Source organism: Dendrobates tinctorius, unplaced genomic scaffold, assembly GCF_039654945.1.
Source record: "Dendrobates tinctorius isolate UK_male_01 unplaced genomic scaffold, ASM3965494v1 ptg000057l, whole genome shotgun sequence".
NCBI classification, from domain to species: Eukaryota; Metazoa; Chordata; class Amphibia; order Anura; family Dendrobatidae; genus Dendrobates; species Dendrobates tinctorius.
In genome coordinates, this window is record NW_027361725.1 from 31,648,898 (window position 1) to 31,669,857 (window position 20,960).

The 20,960-nt window shown below is 40.5% G+C and overlaps 1 protein-coding gene across 7 annotated transcripts in view; it reads right to left on the minus strand.

Moving 5' to 3' along the window:
- Positions 1-2,388: 2,388 nt before the first annotated feature.
- The window catches only part of MEIS2 (Meis homeobox 2), a 203,823-nt gene continuing 185,251 nt past the window's right edge, over positions 2,389-20,960 (minus strand). For 4 of the 7 annotated variants that reach the window (XM_073577884.1, XM_073577885.1, XM_073577881.1 and 1 more), the window contains exons 10-13: positions 15,506-15,564; positions 12,435-12,545; positions 9,515-9,608; positions 2,389-2,525 (exon numbers count right to left, since the gene is read on the minus strand). In XM_073577884.1, coding sequence (XP_073433985.1) covers positions 9,550-9,608; positions 12,435-12,545; positions 15,506-15,564 — 229 coding nt within the window. In that variant the 3' untranslated portion in view covers positions 2,389-2,525; positions 9,515-9,549. The remainder of the gene's footprint in view (positions 2,526-9,514; positions 9,609-12,434; positions 12,546-15,505; positions 15,565-20,960) is intronic. The other 3 variants (XM_073577887.1, XM_073577888.1, XM_073577883.1) reach the window with 1 other exon arrangement.

The window sequence follows — 20,960 nt, forward strand, 5'->3', positions numbered from 1 at the left end:
TTAACCACTTCCCGGCCGGGCGGCGGTGACATTAGCGCCCGCAGTCACACATCAGCGCTGGAAATGTCGCACCAGGATCATTTAACGGACCCCAATCATTATCAGCTTCGTTTCATTTGATCAAGATAAATCCAAATTTCTTCTTCTTCCCAAGTAATCTCAAAGCCGCACAGAATATTCGTTAGGGGCATATGAACTGGAGCTTAATCAGAAAGATCTATGATGCGGCTCTGTGTGTGAGAGTGATTCAGCTGTGGATCCTGGAGGATGGCTATTATCTATCTGTTCATTTTATCAAAACTACAAAAAATGACAAGAAGAATGATACAATGTGTAGTGTAGATCGAAAACAATAAAATTATAAAATGATGCACAAATGTTAACAAAAGAACTAAAACGAAAAATGTCCCTCTTCATAAATTAATAATTTATATGGTGCTAGAGAAGTAAAAGAAACACATAGTATAATTAAATAATTACAAAATAAATGGATTTTTTTTAAAGAATCTAAAAAGAAATTGATTATGAGCAAAACTTAATTAAAACAACATAAAATATGGAATAAAGAAAGACTTACTTGGTAGAGATGATATATGGTGTGGTTTATGTGCACATCTCTGGAGGTGAATGGCATGGCTTTGTGGATTTGGTGATATTTAATGAAGCATTGTCTGATTATTCTGCAACATATATATATATATATATATATATATATATATATACACACACACACACATATATATATATATATATACACACTGCTCAAAAAAATAAAGGGAACACTTGTCTGCTCAGTCAGTGTTTAGTGTTCCCTTTATTTTTTTGAGCAGTATATATATACACACACACACACACATACACACACACAGATATATATTAATATATAAATATTAATACATATATGTAAATATTATATATGTACACATATATACACTATATATACATTAATATTTATGTATATAATAAACACATTGAGACTGATATATATGTATATATAGTGTATACATTTTTATATATATATATATATATATATACACACACACACATACATTTTATATATATATATATATATATATATATATATATATATATATATACACACACACACACACACATATATATGTATATATGCACATACACATTGATAGATATATATATTGACTTTTCTATTTTAGGTGTTATTTTGGAATGACATCATGTAGCACCAAACTAAGTCCACACAGAAACCCCACAAAAAATCCAAAATGAAATATTTATTACCGCATTTTTTGTAACACCTTTTTTCTTTAAACATAAACTCACAGTCCTCATACAAGTATTTTAATGTAAATTTGACAAAGCTTAAAGGTAACAGCATTTTTCTCTAATGAGGAACACGTGCTGAGAAAGAAATTATCCATGGACATACAATACCAATCCCACAGCAGGTTTTTACTAGGAGAACATTCTTTTTTTTTTTTTTCAATTGAGGTAACACATAGAATATCTAACATGAAACATTAATAGAACGAACTCTGAACAAATTTTGTTACAGTATTGACTTCCTCGCTCTCACTCACTCCCTCGCGCGCTCGCTCACACTCTTCTCCGCACTCGCGCTCGCTGACGTACGCTCACTCACTCTTCAATCTTTGAGTTTACAATTAAGTTCAGTCTGTCATTTGGTGCAAAGACCAGATTGCAGGAAGGCCCCCCTATTCCATATGTCCACATCTAGGATGGTGCCTCCATTTGTCCATGTCATATCTGTATCTCTGGCCCAATCATTAGAGTCCTTAGTGCTGAGGGACAGGAGCACAGACATGTGTCACCACCATGGTTCTAGTCCAGGTCTTGGCCTAGTTCTTCGCTGGTCACAGGTAAAAATAATCTGTAGCTTTCCATGGACAGGGGGGGTTTCTGGCTGAGCCAAGTCATTCATTTGGGAACAACACACATAGTGTGGAAAAACAAGGATATCTCTTTTTTGTCTCTTCTAAAACTATTTAAATCAACCGAAATGTACAAGTTAACTTAGTTCCTATGATTTATCCTACAGTAGTTATATCTCTGAGTCTTTCTGCTTCCAGAGGGGACTTTTTTTTAATGGGCATTAAAGTGAACCCATGACTTCACATTTATATCTTGTTTCATTGGTCCTTTGTTGTGGATGAAAAAAAAAATTGACAAAATTTAAAAAAATCACAGCTGTCTGGAATTTGAAAACCGACCAAAGTTCAAAAGTCTTAAAATATTATCTTTTTTTTTCCCTTGAGGTTCCTTATAAGTGATGGGGTTCCTGGACAGGATGAGACTCCCAAGAGTTGGGGTTGTTTAGTGATGGGGGTGGTTGTGCAGACATGGCCATCCCTGGGAAAGCAAAGTCTCCATGTGTCACGATGGCTGATGGTAGATGCAGGGCACTGGTGGTCCATGTCTCGAGGAAGGGTGTGATGCCAACTGGGGAGAAGTGTGAGCTGGTTGTACCAAACTGATACTCGTAGGACCACCCTGAGAAAGACAGTCCCCTGGCATGTACTGCAGACCTATGGAAAAAAAAAAAAGGAAAGTGTGAATTAAGGGGGTCTCCATCATGCATATATACAATGATAAAAAATAATTTTTCAATACTTATTTTAGCTGCGGTGTACCAATAGACAAGAATCATGGTTATAAATCTGCCTTCATCATCCTTTTGTAGGATTTAATTTGGTAAAAATCAGAACCTCAATATGTTGTGGGGTCGCATGTATGTCTATGACCTGATTCCTTGTAGAAACATTTTCTAAAACCTCTTTGTATAAGATGTATGTTCTTAGTAGTGATTATTCCATCATTGGCTAGAGTTGTAGAACTCATCAGAGATACAGTCCCATATTTATTCTGAAAGGGGGGTATGTGTGAATCCTTATACTGCTGGTCTAGACAGAGGGGAGACCACGTTAGCACCACATAGAGATGTTTAAAGAGGACTTGTCACCAGGTCAAAAGTGGACAATTCTTGCTCTTATTTTACTCCCGCTGCTCCCCTGAGTACTTTTTTTTTAATCCCCCATACCTTTCCAGAGATATGGACCTTTTTATTTGTTACTCATTTTATGGCCTTTACGTAGTGGGCGTGACTCACAGGGCAATTTGCATTGCAGCCTAAATACATGCCCCCAAGGAATCATTTGAACCACGCCCCCAAGGAATCATGTGCTCCACACACCCTAAGAATCATGTGAGCCCCTTGATAAAAGTCCTATAGATAAAAAGGGCTGTATCTCTGGAACCATATGGGGATTCTAAAAAGCGAAAAAAAAAACAAAAACAAATTTACAGGGGAACAGCAAGAATAGCACAAAAACTGGACACTTTTGACCTGGTGGGCATGTCCTCTTTAAATGGTGTGTAGAGCTGTGGCCTTCCAGTAATCAGTGGTGGTCCAGGATCGTGTAACCTTCTCATATGTATCCATGACAGATTATGTTCTGTGCATTTCCCCTTCGAGCTACATGTATGCCCTGATATTTTAAAATATTCCTAATAATATTCTCTTGGAAATCTGTGCACGTATAATCAGTGATCTCCTTATGAATATTGTTATTACACTGCCCAGCATTGGAAGTTTTATATCAGTAGTTGCTGAATCAGAGATTTGTGGTGAAGAACCTCCACATCTCCTCTGTTTAGAGACATCTGCTTAATTATGACCGGCACAGGTTATTATTATAAATATGGATCGGAGACGGAATTTGGGAATGATGGGCCCCAATGCGAAATCTGTAATGCCGCCCCAGTTATAATATATGGCTGCTGGTGCCTTGGGCTCGCTGATGTAGCAGCATCTGGAGACATCTGGTCTCTCCGCACCCCAGATGTCCAATAATTGTTAGGTTAGCCAAACTGATCAAGTTTTAAACTAGTCCTAGGTATAAGCTTTTCCATACATGGAATTGAATGGTTTAATTAATTAGCCCTATGATCCTACAGACCCCTAAACTGGGTGTAGATTTTTGGGCAGATAATGGACCCGCTCTTTAAATTGTAAACGAGTTATGTTGATGTCATCTGCACTAGATTGCCTGAATTGTCTGGATATTGGGCATGACAAGATCACTGGTCATAGTCCAGGACAGTGTATATCCTGGGGTTTTTCATTTTACATACAGCATTTGCCATAATGTATATGATGGTAAGGCACAGTATACAGCAATTAAAGAAGCCCTCCTCCTCCCATCAGAGTTTTTATCCTCTTAGTATATTGCAGTCATCATATTATATAGCACTGTGTACTTACAATTGCTCATTTTGCCTTTCTACCCATCTCATTCTTCTTTTTTCCATTAGGTCTATGACACCACGTGATTAATAACGGACTAGCTGAATCCTTCTAAGCTCCATGTAGAAAAAGGAGGTCAATTTTCCCAGTATGAGTCATAAGTCACTGCAAATGTCCCTGATGGGGGAGGAGGGAGAAGCTGGGTCAGGAGTTGAAGAGGAGAATGATTAGTGTAGGGACAAGTGACTTCCTGTTTCTACATCGAGCAGATAAAAGAGAAGAATAAGCTGGGTAGAAAGGCAAAATTAGCAATTGTAAGTACACAGTGCTATATAATATGATGACTGCAATATATTAAGAGGATAAAACTTTGATGGGAGGAGGCCTGCTTCTTTAAAGATATGTGCAATTTTATAAACATTAAGAGTAGGTGTTAATTGATAAAGATTTAGGAATTTTAAGTGTGTCAATTACAGTGGGGCAAAAAAGTATTTAGTTAGTCAGTCAGCAATAGTGCAAGTTCCACCACTTAAAAAGATGAGAGGCGTCTGTAATTTACATCATAGGTAGACCTCAACTATGGGAGACAAACTGAGAAAAAAAAATCCAGAAAATCACATTGTCTGTTTTTTTTTCATTTTATTTGCATATTATGGTGGAAAATAAGTATTTGGTCAGAAACAAAATTTCATCTCAATACTTTGTGATATATCCTTTGTTGGCAATGACAGAGGTCAAACGTTTTCTGTAAGTCTTCACAAGGTTGCCACACACTGTTGTTGGTATGTTGGCCCATTCCTCCATGCAGATCTCCTCTAGAGCAGTGATGTTTTTGGCTTTTCGCTTGGCAACACGGACTTTCAACTCCCTCCAAAGGTTTTCTATAGGGTTGAGATCTGGAGACTGGCTAGGCCACTCCAGGACCTTGAAATGCTTCTTACGAAGCCACTCCTTCGTTGCCCTGGCGGTGTGCTTTGGATCATTGTCATGTTGAAAGACCCAGCCACGTTTCATCTTCAATGCCCTTGCTGATGGAAGGAGGTTTGCACTCAAAATCTCACGATACATGGCCCCATTCATTCTTTCATGTACCCGGATCAGTCGTCCTGGCCCCTTTGCAGAGAAACAGCCTCAAAGCATGATGTTTCCACCACCATGCTTTACAGTAGGTATGGTGTTTGATGGATGCAACTCAGTATTCTTTTTCCTCCAAACACGGCAAGTTGTGTTTCTACCAAACAGTTCCAGTTTGTTTTCATCAGACCATAGGACATTCTCCCAAAACTCCTCTGGATCATCCAAATGCTCTCTAGCAAACTTCAGACGGGCCCGGACATGTACAGGCTTAAGCAGTGGGACACGTCTGGCACTGCAGGATCTGAGTCCATGGTGGCGTAGTGTGTTACTTATGGTAGGCCTTGTTACATTGGTCCCAGCTCTCTGCAGTTCATTCACTAGGTCCCCCCACGTGGTTCTGGGATTTTTGCTCACCGTTCTTGTGATCATTCTGACCCCACGGGGTGGGATTTTGCGTGGAGCACCAGATCGAGGGAGATTATCAGTGGTCTTGTATGTCTTCCATTTTCTAATTATTGCTCCCACAGTTGATTTCTTCACTCCAAGCTGGTTGGCTATTGCAGATTCAGTCTTCCCAGCCTGGTGCAGGGCTACAATTTTGTTTCTGGTGTCCTTTGACAGCTCTTTGGTCTTCACCATAGTGGAGTTTGGAGTCAGACTGTTTGAGGGTGTGCACAGGTGTCTTTTTATACTGATAACAAGTTTAAACAGGTGCCATTACTACAGGTAATGAGTGGAGGAAAGAGGAGACTCTTAAAGAAGAAGTTACAGGTCTGTGAGAGCCAGAAATCTTGATTGCTTGTTTCTGACCAAATACTTATTTTCCACCATAATATGCAAATAAAATGAAAAAAAAAACCAGACAATGTGATTTTCTGGATTTTTTTTTCTCAGTTTGTCTCCCATAGTTGAGGTCTACCTATGATGTAAATTACAGACGCCTCTCATCTTTTTAAGTGGTGGAACTTGCACTATTGCTGACTGACTAAATACTTTTTTGCCCCACTGTATATATTACCAGTTTCCAGGGCAGTGTGGCATCTAGCCATTAGTTATCACAGGGGGTTATCATGGCAAGCACAACTCATATAAGAGGGTGGTGGATCACTCTTCAAGACTTCAAGAGGGGCCCACCAGAGGATTTTCCTGTTCTCCTGTGGGCCAGTCTGAGCCTGGGTTTATGTATTTCTTTTGCCACCCAAGACAGCAACAGTGCTCAGCTCTACTTAACCTGTGATATCGGAGGCGTCCGGTAGATGTTTCTATACATTACAAAGGGGTGATATGAGGATAGCGAGATGTCAGACGTGCAGCCTTATTATTGACAGAAGTGCTGGAGCCATCTAAACAGTATCCCAGGCTGCATCATTGGCCCCGTGTTTGTTCTAGCCCGGCAGCCTACTCAATGGATGATGATAATTAAGTACCAAATATACCATATTGTGTGGCTGTATAATCAAATCAAGAGAGGATAATATTCTTCTGTATTAAGCTATTAATGTAATTGGTCATGAAGCATAAAATATGTTATGTAATTAAATAGGCTAGAAATTATATGGCCTATATTAAGAATTATCCAAGCTGACAAAATGTTTTCTCTATGGCTGTTATAGGGTACATTGCTCTCTGTTTCCTGACTGCATTTGTAAAAAGGAGGAAGAAATAGGAAAATTGTCTCCATCAGTGGATGTCACGGCGGCCCCTTGAGATGGGCTATGAAATGCTGGCCTCTATTTACATATACAGAATGATTTAATCAAGGTACGTCTTCCTATATTCGGCCTCATTAAACAAAGAAGTTTCAATGTTATATGCAATTCTGTATGCTCTGCTGCCTTCAGCCAAGGGGATGAAACTGGCAGCCGCACACAATTTTTTTTTTTTAATACGTCAAAAACACTTGAAGCTTTAAAGTCTAATGGATTTCTTAATCCAAGTGCAGTCATTCAGCCCTCAGTGAAAAATCCATTGCTTCATATTCACTTGCTCCTAAATGTGTCTCTCTTTAAATTTATTGACTGCTTCCCTCCGTTCTTGTGTGGAGCGATTGATAGGAAGACACAACATGTAAAAAAAAAAAAAATATATATATATATATATATATATATATATATATATATATAATAGGATGATAAAATTGGCAGGATCTCCCCAGCAAAGCGCCACGACCGTCGTCGAGAGTCTACTCTTCTTCTATGCGTATGGGATCATTTGGGCACCCATCCAAGGCTAACAGATTTATATCACTCCGAGGACCGTCGCACTAGCCCCAACATCTCCAGCTTTTAATCTCAAACACGTTTAATTTCACAGAAGGAATTTAATGCCTTGGAAGACATGTCACCTTCAGGATGCAGGTACAGAGAGGACACTGACAAAGGCAGGACAACCCTTTAGGTGCTCGGTAATGAGACGCAGGCCCTGGCGCACATACAGTACAGGCGGATTAATACTTGGCTAGTTTATTATTCCACAGGACATGAATTTTCTGACATTCCAGGTTCATGCCTGGAAGATCAAGGTCAGCTGTAGAGCTCAAGATAGCACATAGCGACTGCTGATTCCACCCATGTATAATACACTAACTAATGTGCTGTGACACATGGAAAATTCTTATGGGCGAAGGACATGTGTATCTCTAAGCTCCTAAACCTCCAGACACTGCAGAGGTAAAGGTGCCCAAACCTTAGACAGACACTCCCTGAAATTCCCCAGTTCAGCTGAGCAATAGGATAGGGAAGAAAGCTGCTGCCAGAATCCTCTGGCAGTGGCTTATCATCCCTGAGAAAAATAGGGATTTGGTCATTTGGGTGTTTAAAATCAAACTGCCCTATTACACTTCTGTCTCGGCTCCAGGGTCCAGCTCTGCTCCCGTTCCCGTATGGCAGCTATTCTTTTCTATTCTCCACGTCGGGTCACAAATTGCCCGGTGAACTCCAGTGACATCATCACCTAAGTCCTTTTAAGGCCAACTCTGACACTCATGAGTCTGAGTAATAGGCCACATTCAGCATGTGGTCAGTATTTTACATCAGTATTTGTAAGGCAAAACCAGGAGGGAAACAATCAGAGGAAAAGTGTAATAGAAACACGTCACCACTTCTGTATTTATCACCAACTCCTGGTTTTGGCTTACTGATGTAAAATAATGACCAAATTCTGAACGTGTGAACATGGCCATAAGTAGCTTTGTTGTCAGTTACCTTGTGCCTTGGAGTTTGTGTCACCAGTTCTCTTGGCTGGCAATGATCTCCTGTTTGTTACTGCAGTTGGCATTTACTTCTTGACTCAATCCTGCAACTAAATATTCTTCTTCAGTAAACACAACACTCTTCTCTGGATTTGTTCACATTACAAACGCTGTTGCATCCGACTTTATCTTCTCTACTAACAATTTTGCTTGTTCATCGCTGCTGCTTGTTTGCTGATTAACCTTACATCTGCCGTTCACAACTCAAACATTGTTGCAAGTCCTCAATCGACTATCAAAATATATATGTTTCTCTGTAGCTGTTCACACTACTAACACTGTTGCAATTCCTCAATCGACTCTACATCTTTATGTGGTCGCCTGTTTTTTTTTTCCATGTATGTCATTGTCTTTGGAGTTTGGGGTTTCCAGATGTTTTCACATGAATCATCAATTGCGACTTTTTAAAAAGTCACTACATTTTTATGCAAATGTTCTGTCTAATTCATTACCTTAAATATCCTATCATTACGGTTTTCAGTCTATAATTGTCACTTTTTTTTTTACTGTTTGTTGATGTTTTCTTTAAAATGACGCTTGTAGTTCATGAACTTTTGTCTTTCATCTGTTTACGAACTTTCTAGAGCAAAAAAATCCCCTTGCGTTTTGCAAAATGGCACAAAAATTGTTCCAAAATACCTGTCACACATAGGACTGAAGTACATTTTCAACAAATTGTGACTTTTCAAAAAGTCTCAAATGATGAATTGGGGAAAAATAAATAAATAATAATAAAAAAAAAATCTGGAAACCTTTTAAACAGAGGCAAACTGAAAAATGCAACGGGCTAATACTTATAAAATAGGCTAAAAGGCACAAATTGGACAGTGGCACAAAAAAAACAAACAAACAAATGCAAGGCAGCAAAACAAAAAACAGGTGCAAAAGCTATAAAGAATTGAGCCCTATGTGTCTATAAGGCACATCATTCTGAAGATACTTACTTCCCCTTGTTTGTGATTGCTCTGCAATTTAATGGTTACATATAGTGCCATTGCCCATCCATGCCCATATTCATTCCCATTCCGCTCATCGGTCCTGGACGGAGAAAAAAACAAAAAAAGTCACTTTAATTTCTATACTGAAAATATAATATATATATGTATGTGCTTGTATTTACACCCGCAATATATCAAGATCCACTGACAACATTAATATAGCACTATCTTATAAGATATAAACACAAACCATAAAACATTTCTAATTATCCAAAATTTCCCTGAACTAAAAATAGTAATAAAAATATAACTTAATTTTCTGCCTTCATGTAAACTCTGATGGGTGAAATAAGTGTGTATTTTCAAGATACAGGGGAGATTACAATGTGGTAAAAAGTTACAAAGGGAATGTCAATGAGAAAGATCACTAAAGCCTTTAGGGGGCGCTATACAATCAAGGATATCCCTCTTCTATAATAGTTTCCTATACATAATGTAGAGAATGAAGGCTTCTACTTCGGATTATGAAGTCTGAAATATTATTTTAGTTCTTATTGCTTTTGGTGTAGCTGTTATGTTGTCACTTTATTTGTAAACTTCCTTCTTCCTCTCTAGTTTTTTGTCTAGAAAAATGCCGGAATGTGTATAGACACAAATAAGCAGTAGCTAGGTTCTGATTCACATCTTGCACAAATATATAATCCTTATGTATAGCTTTTTTTATACCCCTGCATATTACAAGGCTCAGTTATTATTCATTCATGGCATTAGGATCAGTCTTCTTGCACCTGAACCAAACACAACTGATGTTATAATATCTAAAATATAATATATAGATATATATATTTTTTACATCTCTCTCTCTCTCTCTCTCTCTCTATATATATATGATTTCTTCTGAAAAACTAATGGGCCGGATTTTCGGGTTTTAAAATGCGACATTTAGCATTTTCACATTTGGCCCTGTTAAGCGTCCAAGACAACAACTTATGCACCCTATGAATGGAAATAGAAAACTATGGGATCTGTTCCCATTTCAGTTTCATTCTGGCATTTTGGTAGCGCCCTGGAGTAAAAAAAAAAAAAAAAAAAAGTCAGGTGACCAGAGTAATTGAAAAGTAGCATTAGCCCTTATTTAGTAAAATTAAGTTGATAGGACCAATAGTAACCAATATGAGTCCATGTGTCCTAATGCATCATTGGCTCTGCGCTAGTGATGAGCGAACGTGCTGAGATAAGGTGTTATCCGAGCATGCTCGTGTGCTAACTGAGTGTCTTCGGCGTTCTCGAATAATATGTTCGAGTCCCGCAGCTGCATGTGTCGCCGCTGTTAAACATAATATTTGAGCACGCCGAAGACACTCGGTTAGCACCCAAGCATGTTAACACCTTATCGCAGCACGTTCGCTCATCACTAATCTGCACCTATTTTTTGTGTTTTCCGCTTTTTTTTATCATTCTATTTGCATCTTTTTTGAAGTCTATTTGATATGTGCTCGCCTATTTGACTGTTTTCCCTACTTTTTGGGCGGAGTACAGCAATTTCAGATGTTTTTGGCTGATTCATTAACTGTAATTATTTGCAAAGTTGCTAGGTGACAGTCTCTGGACTGGAGTCTAAGGCCGGGGTCACACTTGTGTGTGTAATGCAAGAAACTCGCGCGAGTCTCTTGCATCAATACTCGACGCTGCCGCCGGCACTCGGGACCAGAGTTTGCGACTGCATAGAAATACATGCTGCTGCACACTCCGGTCCCGAGTGCCGGCGGCAGCGTCGAGTATTGATGCAAGAGACTCGCGCGAGTTTCTTGCATTACACACACAAGTGTGACCCCGGCCTAAGGGGTAACATTTCTCATTGTGGAGAGTGAGATGCCAAGCTTGGCATGTCAGAGTGAGGAGACTTAAACACCTTGCATCCGCCTCTGGGAAATTAAATATGGAAATTGTCTCTTCAAGAGGAGGAGGACATGAACTCTAGTGCAATCCTAAAATTCAATATCCACCCTTTAACGAGCCTTGCAATATGACTTAAGATAAAAGCCAAATTGAGATTTTGGTTATGCTTTTATCTATTGCAAGGCTTGTCGTAGGGTTGATACTGACTTTAAGGATCGCTGCTTCCAGCAGGTGGCACTAGAGTTCATGTCCTCTTCCTCTTGAAGAGACAATTTGCATATTTAAAAAGTCACAAAATTTATCGCAACTCCACTCCAGCCTCGCCATGGTGTATATTTGAGTGCACCATAATTTTGATGCGATTTTTGCGACTTTAAGCAACAAAGATCGCAAAAACATTGCTAGACCGGAAGAAATCTCATTTTTTCTTTATGCCAAATTCACTGATTGCATACACCAACGACAACAAATACCATAAGGCAAAAAAAGAAAGTGACTTAACCCCCCCCCCCCCCCAGATGATGAATCGGGGCCCATGTTTCCAGAGCAGGTTGAGTAATTGCAGCCATGATCAGTTTCATTTTCAGAAAGGAACCAGTGATCGGAGTCATTGCAATGCACTTTAATACAATTTATTGTCTGTTTTTTCATTAATGAGCAGCATTGACTTACTTTATATGTACATCACCAGTATCCTTGTGGGCTCAGAACCCGTGGACTACATAGTTAAAGGGCTTTTCCATTACTATGATACTGATGCCTCCATCCTTAGGGTAGGTCATCAATATCAGATCAGTGATGGTTGGACACTGAAGACCCCCACTGATCAGCTGTAATCGGCTCTGGCAGCAGCTGGATCTAAACAGTGTAAGGAGTGGAGCAGCACAGCTACATTCACTGTGTAGTGGCCGCTGCCAGGTCCTACTACAAGGAGTAAGATCATCAGTAATGGAAAATTCCTTCAAGTCAATGGGATATCACTACAAAGTGCTCAGTGTGGGACAGAGAGAAATAGATGACATCTCACCTGCAGGTCGGATGCCCATGTGTTGCTGCCCGTCCAATACAAAGCTTCCCATAGGCTGCCCCTCTGGACTATATGCTGCTCCTTGGCTCACTGAAGGATCAAGAAGAAAACCTGATTGTGGTCAAACGTGGACACAGAGAAGGAGAAAGAAGAGAAGACATACCAAAATATCAGCAAAGGTTCCAGTTTTAGGACTGAAACACAAACTTCAAATCAACAGAAACAAGACAATCAGGACACGGCGACCTGCTGTGAACAATGCCCTGACAGCGCTATGTGACACACATGCATGTAACCTCGCGTCTCTACTCAGCAACCTCTGGCTCACCCTATATTCCCTCACCTAAGCTACGGCATTTTTCTGGTTATTGTTCCCACTAAAACAAAACCACATTTTTTTTTGTTTTTAAAAAATCTGATTTATTGGACAGTCTAAGCTGTGAGAAATTATGGCTGCACCGCCGTCAGGCTGATTTTACCCTTTTAAAAATGTAACTGTGGCTCATTAGATTCAGTCTTGTTGCTGGCGATACTGTCTGATGACCACAGGGTGTTGTGCACTTTTCTCAGATAGAATATTCCCTGGCAACAAGTCAATCTCATATTTCTTGTGTCTTAAATTTAAAGGGCTTTCCTGGATGACATGATGGCATGTTCTAAAAGGGGTATTTCCATTTAAAAGTTCCTATCCCAATATGTAGTAGGTGTAATGAGAATAATATTAGCAAATATCTCCAATTAGAAATGTAGTATAGTTCTTCTGATTAGCTATGTTACTTACCCAATGTGCAGGGCATTGCAATAGCTTAGATATCCAAGGTTACAACTGGTAACGACTAACTGTCACTATATTACTGGTAGTAACCATGGATATCCAAGTTACTGCAATTTCCTGCACATGGGGTAAGCAACAGCTAATCAGAAGAACTGTACTACCTTTCTAATTGTAGGTATTTGCTAATATTATTATTACACTTACTACATATTGGGTTAGGATCTTGGAGATAGGAATATCCCCATATGCCTTGGATGGCAGTCGGACAGCTATATCTGCAGTCTCTCTCATAGACTGGAGTTTTTGCTCTGAGGACCGCTCCTGTGTTATCTATGAGAAAGCCTCTGCCAGACAACTCCAGTGACAGCTTATCCCAAAGATCACAAGGATCGGATGTGCCGGATTCTTACCCCTCTCGACCATCATTTGTCAGAGGCTCCCATACGCATGAGACTGTCAACCGATCCCATCAATATTGGTGGGTGCGGCTGCCATTAATCTAATGTGTTTGGAGGGGTGGGGTAAGGATATGTTAATGATATGAGATCAGAGGGGGTCCAACACCGGGGACCCCCACTGATCCAATGATATCAGCTCCATTGGTGGCTGGATGTAAGCAGTGAATAAGAGTTGCATCACAGTTTTCCACAGTTGCCCCTACACAATGAACTGTGTTGTACAGTCCGGCTCTCTTCACTGTTGACACCCAGCCTATTCCCAGCTGATTGATGGGGGTTCTGGGTGTCGGACCCGCACTGATCTGATATTGATGACCTACACCTAGGATAGGTCGTCAGTAATGGAAGCCCAGAAAATCTTATTGGGTATGTGCAAACATTGAGCATTTGCAGCAGATTTTTCTCCAGCAAAAATCAGAGTGTTGACAATAAAAAAGCTGCACAAAGTATGCTAATTTTTAGTGCTTTTTTCATTGCATTTTTTCCCCCCATGGTTAAAAAAGCTGCAAAAAACACTGAAAGAATTAACAAGCTACAGATTTGAAAAACTGCACTGAAGGTTGAAATCTTCACTGAAATAATAAGCATTGTGTGAGATTTCAGAAATCTCATTCACTTTGCGTCAAAATGGTACAAAAAAAAAATGCTGTAAAATGCAATGTGAGAACAAACCCTTTAAGGACGAGCTTGCATCAACTGAGGGAAAAAAAGGGCAACATTTTTGGCTTCAATGTGCTGGTGTTTGTCCTCTGCCAATGACTATAACCTTTTCATCTTGGCTTGTAAAAGGCAGTAGGTCAATAATCCTGGAGGTAGTTTCAGGATTCCCAGCAAAAAACCCACCATAAAATGAATGTGACCAAGGTGGGTTGACCAAGGACAGCAGGATTTCATTGGCAGAGCCAATTGTTGCCATCCAGAGCTGCCGACAATCTGATGTCTGCGGGCAGCAGCCTCTCCATTCCTAGCAGAGAATAAGATTGGACGTCTTACATTTTTTTTGACAATTCCTCACCAAAATGAGCGGCCCCAGTGGTGTCTGGCCACACCTGCCCCGCCCTTTTTAAAATAACATAGCCATTCAGTGGTGACAGAAGCCTCTAGCATATGATAACGGTTTATAAAGACAGACATGAGGTAAGTGCAAAAATACAATAGAAATTTATATAGAATGGAAGGGAAGGAAAAAAATCCTTCCAAAACGAGAGTCGTATGTGTAATCATGGCAAACTTCATTGTACCACCCCCTGGTCATTAAGTTAGTTTGCTGCCATTAATAATGGGGGAACTGCTTCCAAAAGAACCTCTCACAATTGCCCCACACACATTTTCTGCCGGCGGTATAATGCAATTCCAGCCAGTTGTGTGTGAATAGACAGTCAGTGAATGTGCACAATGGGCTGCATATGGGAACGACTTCCTTATACTGCCAAGAGCTGTTAGATGGCACTGGGCAAGAAGCAAGGGCTCCTTTAACCCTTCCAGGGTGAAAGCACCTGCTCCGGCATTCTTGGGGTTAAACTGTTTCTTAGTCGCCCAGTACTTTGCGCCAATTAACGATCTGTGAGGAGGAGGGGATGAAATTGAATTGAGAGCATGCTGGAAATCTCCAATTAGCACCAATTAGCTGCTCCCTATGGTGGGATGCTGAGACTTAAAGCGGGTGAGATTGCCCCCTCTTCTTGTCCCTACTGTCTCACAGAATGTCTTGCTGTGGCATTTTATTTACTACCCATTGAACCCCATCTCTGTTTCATAAACCTTGTGACTGCTGGAAGGTTCTGATAGAAGCTTAACCCATTGAATGTCACCCGTGAGATTGGAACTTGGCACCTTACCTGCTCGATTAGACTGGTCAATCATCGGCTGGACTATTCGTCTTCTGGCGTTAATGAACCTGTAAGGCAGGAGAAGGATGTCCTTGTTAATCGGCACAAATTGTCACAATGTTCATCAATGGAAAACGCAAGATGTTCAAAGAAATGCCATCGGTGGACACAGACTGAAGAGGGTCCCTGTGCAAGAACAATAAATGGGCCCTTTGCAGTCCAATAGCTCATCATAATGCAGAAGTCCAGAGTTTTGGAGGTGGAAGTGGCCTTTGTACCTCTTGAGCCCCTGTGTGGTTGCACCAATGATCACCCCTGTTTAGAGGTTCTCTGTGGTGGAAAACCTGTGGATCAATGTGGACCTGGGATTTGTTTGAAAGATAATAGTGGTGATCTGTGCTGCCGAGGAGATATTCCAGATAAGGATCCAGAGGAGATGATGTAGGAATAACAAAGCGGTTTATTCTCAACGTGTTTCGAAGTTGGACTAAATTCTTCATCAGAATTACTGAGGTCTCTTGATGAAGAAGTTAGTCCAACTTCAAAACATGTTGAGAATAAACTGCTTTGTTATTCCTACATCACGTCCTCTGGATCCTTATTGGGAATATCTCCTCGACAGCACCGATTACCTCTCCCATCTGCCAAGCAAACACTAGCACGGGAGGTTTTCCTGTCCTGAAGGTGCTGCAGCAGCTGTTTTTTGGTTCTATCCCTCAGTTGTGGGTTCCACAACCCCAAGAGGTGAGCAGTTACCTGTTCCTTCACCTGTACTTGCCTACCGGATAAGACCCTGTTGTGTTTGTTGCCACAGTTTTTTTTTATCCAGTTGACCTGGGATTTGACATTTGAAGTGTAGGAGTCACATTGAGCTTTTTTTTAGTGTGGATGTTTCTTAGAAACTGGTGAGTCCTCCATCACGAAAAACTCAATAAGAAATTGCCATTCCTTAAGTTTCGTCTACAACAATATACAATATGGGGTCCAAGCAAAGATGTTTCTGATTTTCCAATGTGCAGCCCCAGTCCCAAGCTTTCTGATCCTCGCAGAAGCCCACTCCCCACCCAGTCCACCCTAAATGAGGTCCAGGCTTTTTGTTTTCACATGGCTTCAGCAGGGTCAGCAGAGCCATCCATTAAACTGTCTCATGTTTTATTGCCAGCCTTACAAGAGTAAGACCCCCCCTCCCCTACTGCCCAATACCCACCACCTCCTGCTGACCCAAACTTTTAAAGCTAGGGTCATACACAGGTCAGTGCCAACATGGGTTGATTTCTAGTGTTGATTGGTAGCCCTGAGCCACGCAGTGTTTTATAACCTTGGCACATTTTGCTGGCAATGAATATTAAAATATTGATGTATGGCCATGACAGCATTGCCAGTAAAAATTATTTGAGCAATTGCTGGCTCATGTATAGTGTGGCATACTGTAGGCTGCCAGTGCTTTAAAGACCATGGCAGTGATTTACAAAGCAATTTTAACTTTCTAACAGTTTATGTTTTGGAAATTAACAAACTGCTCAAAGACGAGAGAAATTCAAGGATTGCAGTTGGACCTAAATGAAGTAATGTCCTGGAATAGAAGCTCTTCATGTTTAGCGTGTTAGTCTTCTGATTCTTCCTGGATGGAGATCATGGTGCCAACACACTCCATATTGCCTCCCCCTAAGAAGCACAAGAGGGGCCATTACATAGGGAGTCTAGTTTTCATCTCCAGGAGGAGGCCCACACGTGTATGACACATAACATGCTAGCTCCATATGGTGTTCTGGTTGGAGTTGACTCTACGGCAAAGCTAAAGTCTGTACAACCCTCCCTTTGACTGTTTGTGTATTCTATATTTATAGGAAAGTGTGACTTATATTTGTTAGAATTTCATGTTACAGATAACACTTAGATATAGTGTGAGGAGCAGAAGTGGTAGAAATTTCTACAAAGAGCAGTATCTCTGTGCAAATATGAAAATGTATGCACAGAATATTTCATTAGTGGCTATATTTCTGCCTAGTGAAGAACGGCAAGTGAAGGAACAAGGGGAAACCTCTCTGGTGACACCAAGGTCCTGAGCCGTGCTCACAATTATAACTCCCAATGGTCTTTCCACCTCATTTAATAATAATAATAATAATAATAATAATAATAATAATTCTAAAGCACCATCAGACATCCTCCTGTATGTAACAGTATATGACTGAAGGAAGATGATTCCACGAGAATGGAAGATGATCCGGACACATGAGCAATAGGCCGAGATTGGCAAAGGTCAGGGTCTACATCAGAAGCAGTGGCATAATTTAAAGCTCATGGTCCCCAATGCAAAAGCTCCAACGTGGCCCCCAATTATCGCAAGTCTTTAATAGTATTTAATAGTACTTTTTATATAGGCAAAAGGGACTTATAGGCTCCAGGGCCTAGGTGTGATTGCAACTCCTGCACGTTTTGTAGTTGTTACGACCCTGTTCAGAAGAGAGCAACACTATTCGGATATGCTGGACAGGATGTATATATAAAACAGGGATTCTCGTGCTCATCGGGTAGGATAGTCTTGAGTATATTGATAATATGTAGAAGCTTCTTATTGTAATTAGTTAGCATGTTTCATGCTCGGACCGACCCTTTTGTCAGGACAATGTCAAAGGTGTTGGTACACCCCGGAAACACATTGACCAATTACCGATAAAAGCTTCCACGTATTATCAATATATTCCAGACTATCCTACCTGAGGAGCAGCGTGGCACGAGAATCCCTATTTTATGTATACATCCTGTACAGCATTTATGAATGGAAGAAAGGGACGCTGACAGCAGCTACCGGTATACACCATCCATGTACATTCAGGTGTTGTGTCCTGTACACAACCCCATAGGGTGAGCACTCTAATACTGAGGAATCCACAAGGAATTCATGGGTAACCTCCACCCAAACAGTTTTGTCCTATGAAGCTTCCAAAATTCTATAGGTTACCCGATTCAGGTAGACCTGCTTCATAAGCATAATCTCAGGTGAAGAAACCTAACGTGGAAACTAAGAAAGTCCAATCGAAGACTAAAATCTGAAACAGTAGTTTGAAGCTCCATTGCTAAACAAAAAGATCTGTAAGGAATGTGTGGAAGATTTATCAGCTGTTAGACAGTGAAGGGTTAAAGGCGCCCACGACAGAGAATAGACCTGGACCCAGGGGGCTGGCATCCACCATTTCTGTTTACCAAGACGGGTGTGAGGGGAGCAGGGTGTGTATCCTTTATTCTGACATGTGTTTAGTATTAAATACATGGGGGATTTTCCCTCCGCCCTTTCCCTAAAAGTAGGTAGTAATGGTCCCCCATTTGACAAGGACATGCACAGCCATAAGTCACAGGGCTGTTAAGGCTGGATTTAATTTAGATGGTAATCCCAGAATGAGTGCCTGCAATTTTTCATGTTACCTTAACTGGTAATTGTTGCCATTAATCCTCTGTGTTTTCAGTTATACAAATAAAAGTTACTAGTATAATGCAGACTCCCTTAGTTCCACGCTCCACTCGTACCTCCTATGGATTACAAACATGGCCGCTCTTCCATACTGTTACTGTATCCGGGAGTCTTCATGACCCCAGTGAATGATAGTACTATAATGGTAATATTACTGTGGGACAGAATCACATCTACAGCAGTGGGTAATCCAGACCTGAGACCATACTCGAAGGTTGTAAGTCTTATGGTCATGTAGCCTATACCTCATGTTTCTAAATTGATATGTATTTCCAATAGAGGTGCCATGAACCGGGCACAGGAAGTTAATATCAGCGCCACTGAAAATTTAGATATGTAGCAAGAGCCCCTTTATCCACCACAAAGACCCTCTGAGGCCTGGAAACCATTATGGATCCCTACCCCCAACACACCTCCAGCTCGGCACTCAAGCCTGTCTTCAAACAAGTCATTAAATGGAGGGTTGAAGGTTCAAACAAGGGTCATTTCTTTGGATACTACACAGAAATGTTTAGTAAACTGGGAGCTCTCCACTGATTGCCCTCCGCCATGTGTGCCTGAGTATGGGGCCAACACAGAACACATCTCCTGTTACCGTAGTGGAGCCAGCTCTCTCCCTTCTTTGCCTGGATCTTGTTTACAAGGAAGCGTAAACCTAGTAGACCCCAGTGGATGATTACTTTGGTCCATGTGATGCTTGTTGGTTTTTCTTACAGCATCTCCCGTGTGCATCATAGATTATGTCAGGTTTTTTTCTTGTCTTTAATGCTTGACTATACAAAATAGAACCTAAGGGGTTTGGGATAGTGAAGTCAAGTTGGTAAGAAATATACAACAGTTTTGCAATGGATACTAAACATCAAGACTCAAGGTTCTTAAGTTGGGGTCCAAAAAATAAAACCATCAGGCAATTTGACTGACTAATTTGCTACTACTAGAGAAATCTGCCATAAAACTATACGTAAAGTACAATATAAAAGAGACAATGTGGTGGGCCAACGTGTAGACATTCTCAATATCTGGGTACTAAGCAAGGCAAAGCACATGGACTGACCTCTATATTCACTCTAGTCCAGTAAACCAGATCACAAAACGACCAAGTGCTACGGATTCAAGTAAAGAAACGTACATATGACGTCTTTTTAAGGAGGATTCTTCTCCAAAAATAGTCTAAAAAACGGCTACAATAAACGCTTAAAAGAACAAACATGATATACAGCAATGTAAAAACTTCATTCATGTTCATTCTTTTGAGCTCTTTTTAACCACATCACAGTTTTCTAAGATGGTGAACTGGTAAAAGAAATGACCTGATCACTCTTCAGGGATTTTCCGCCATGCAGACTTTACAATACGAGTCAATGAGAAAACATCCGGAAAATGTTGAGAAAAAAAAAGATTCCTCAAAAATACTGGAAAAACACTTAATGCTCCCCATGTCGGTGGTCCAAAATGTTGAAAAGGCACTCAAGAAATATCAAGAAAAAAGACGATTCGGGAAGAAATATACCAGTGTTTCTTCAAGTGTATTCCTCTTCTAAAATTTAGCTGGTTCACCCGCCGATAATGACGTCACTCACATCCTCCATCCATAATTGCTGTTGCTCCAGTTTTCTAGAGTTATTTGCTCCTTTTTAGTGGCTTTAGTATTTTCGCCTTTTTCTTCATTCTCTATGTTTTGCCCCACATATGTAAGTTGTGTTTTTTTTTCTTTTTCTTTGACAGCTGTAATTATCCAGATGTTATAGACAGATAGATTCATGAAATGCAACTTTTACCAAATGTCACATTGTTTGGCACATCTCACTCCAGTGCCTTCCTGTAGTTGGGGTGCTTTCACGCAACGTTTTTGCCCACATTCGATGGTCCCTTTGGGGCTTACGTCTGGAAACTTTCCCTACAAAAGTGGATTCAGACGTATGCGCCAATGGGGCCATTGGCTATAATGGTGACGACAGAGTCAATGTGTGTTCTGATGTGCATAATTTTTTG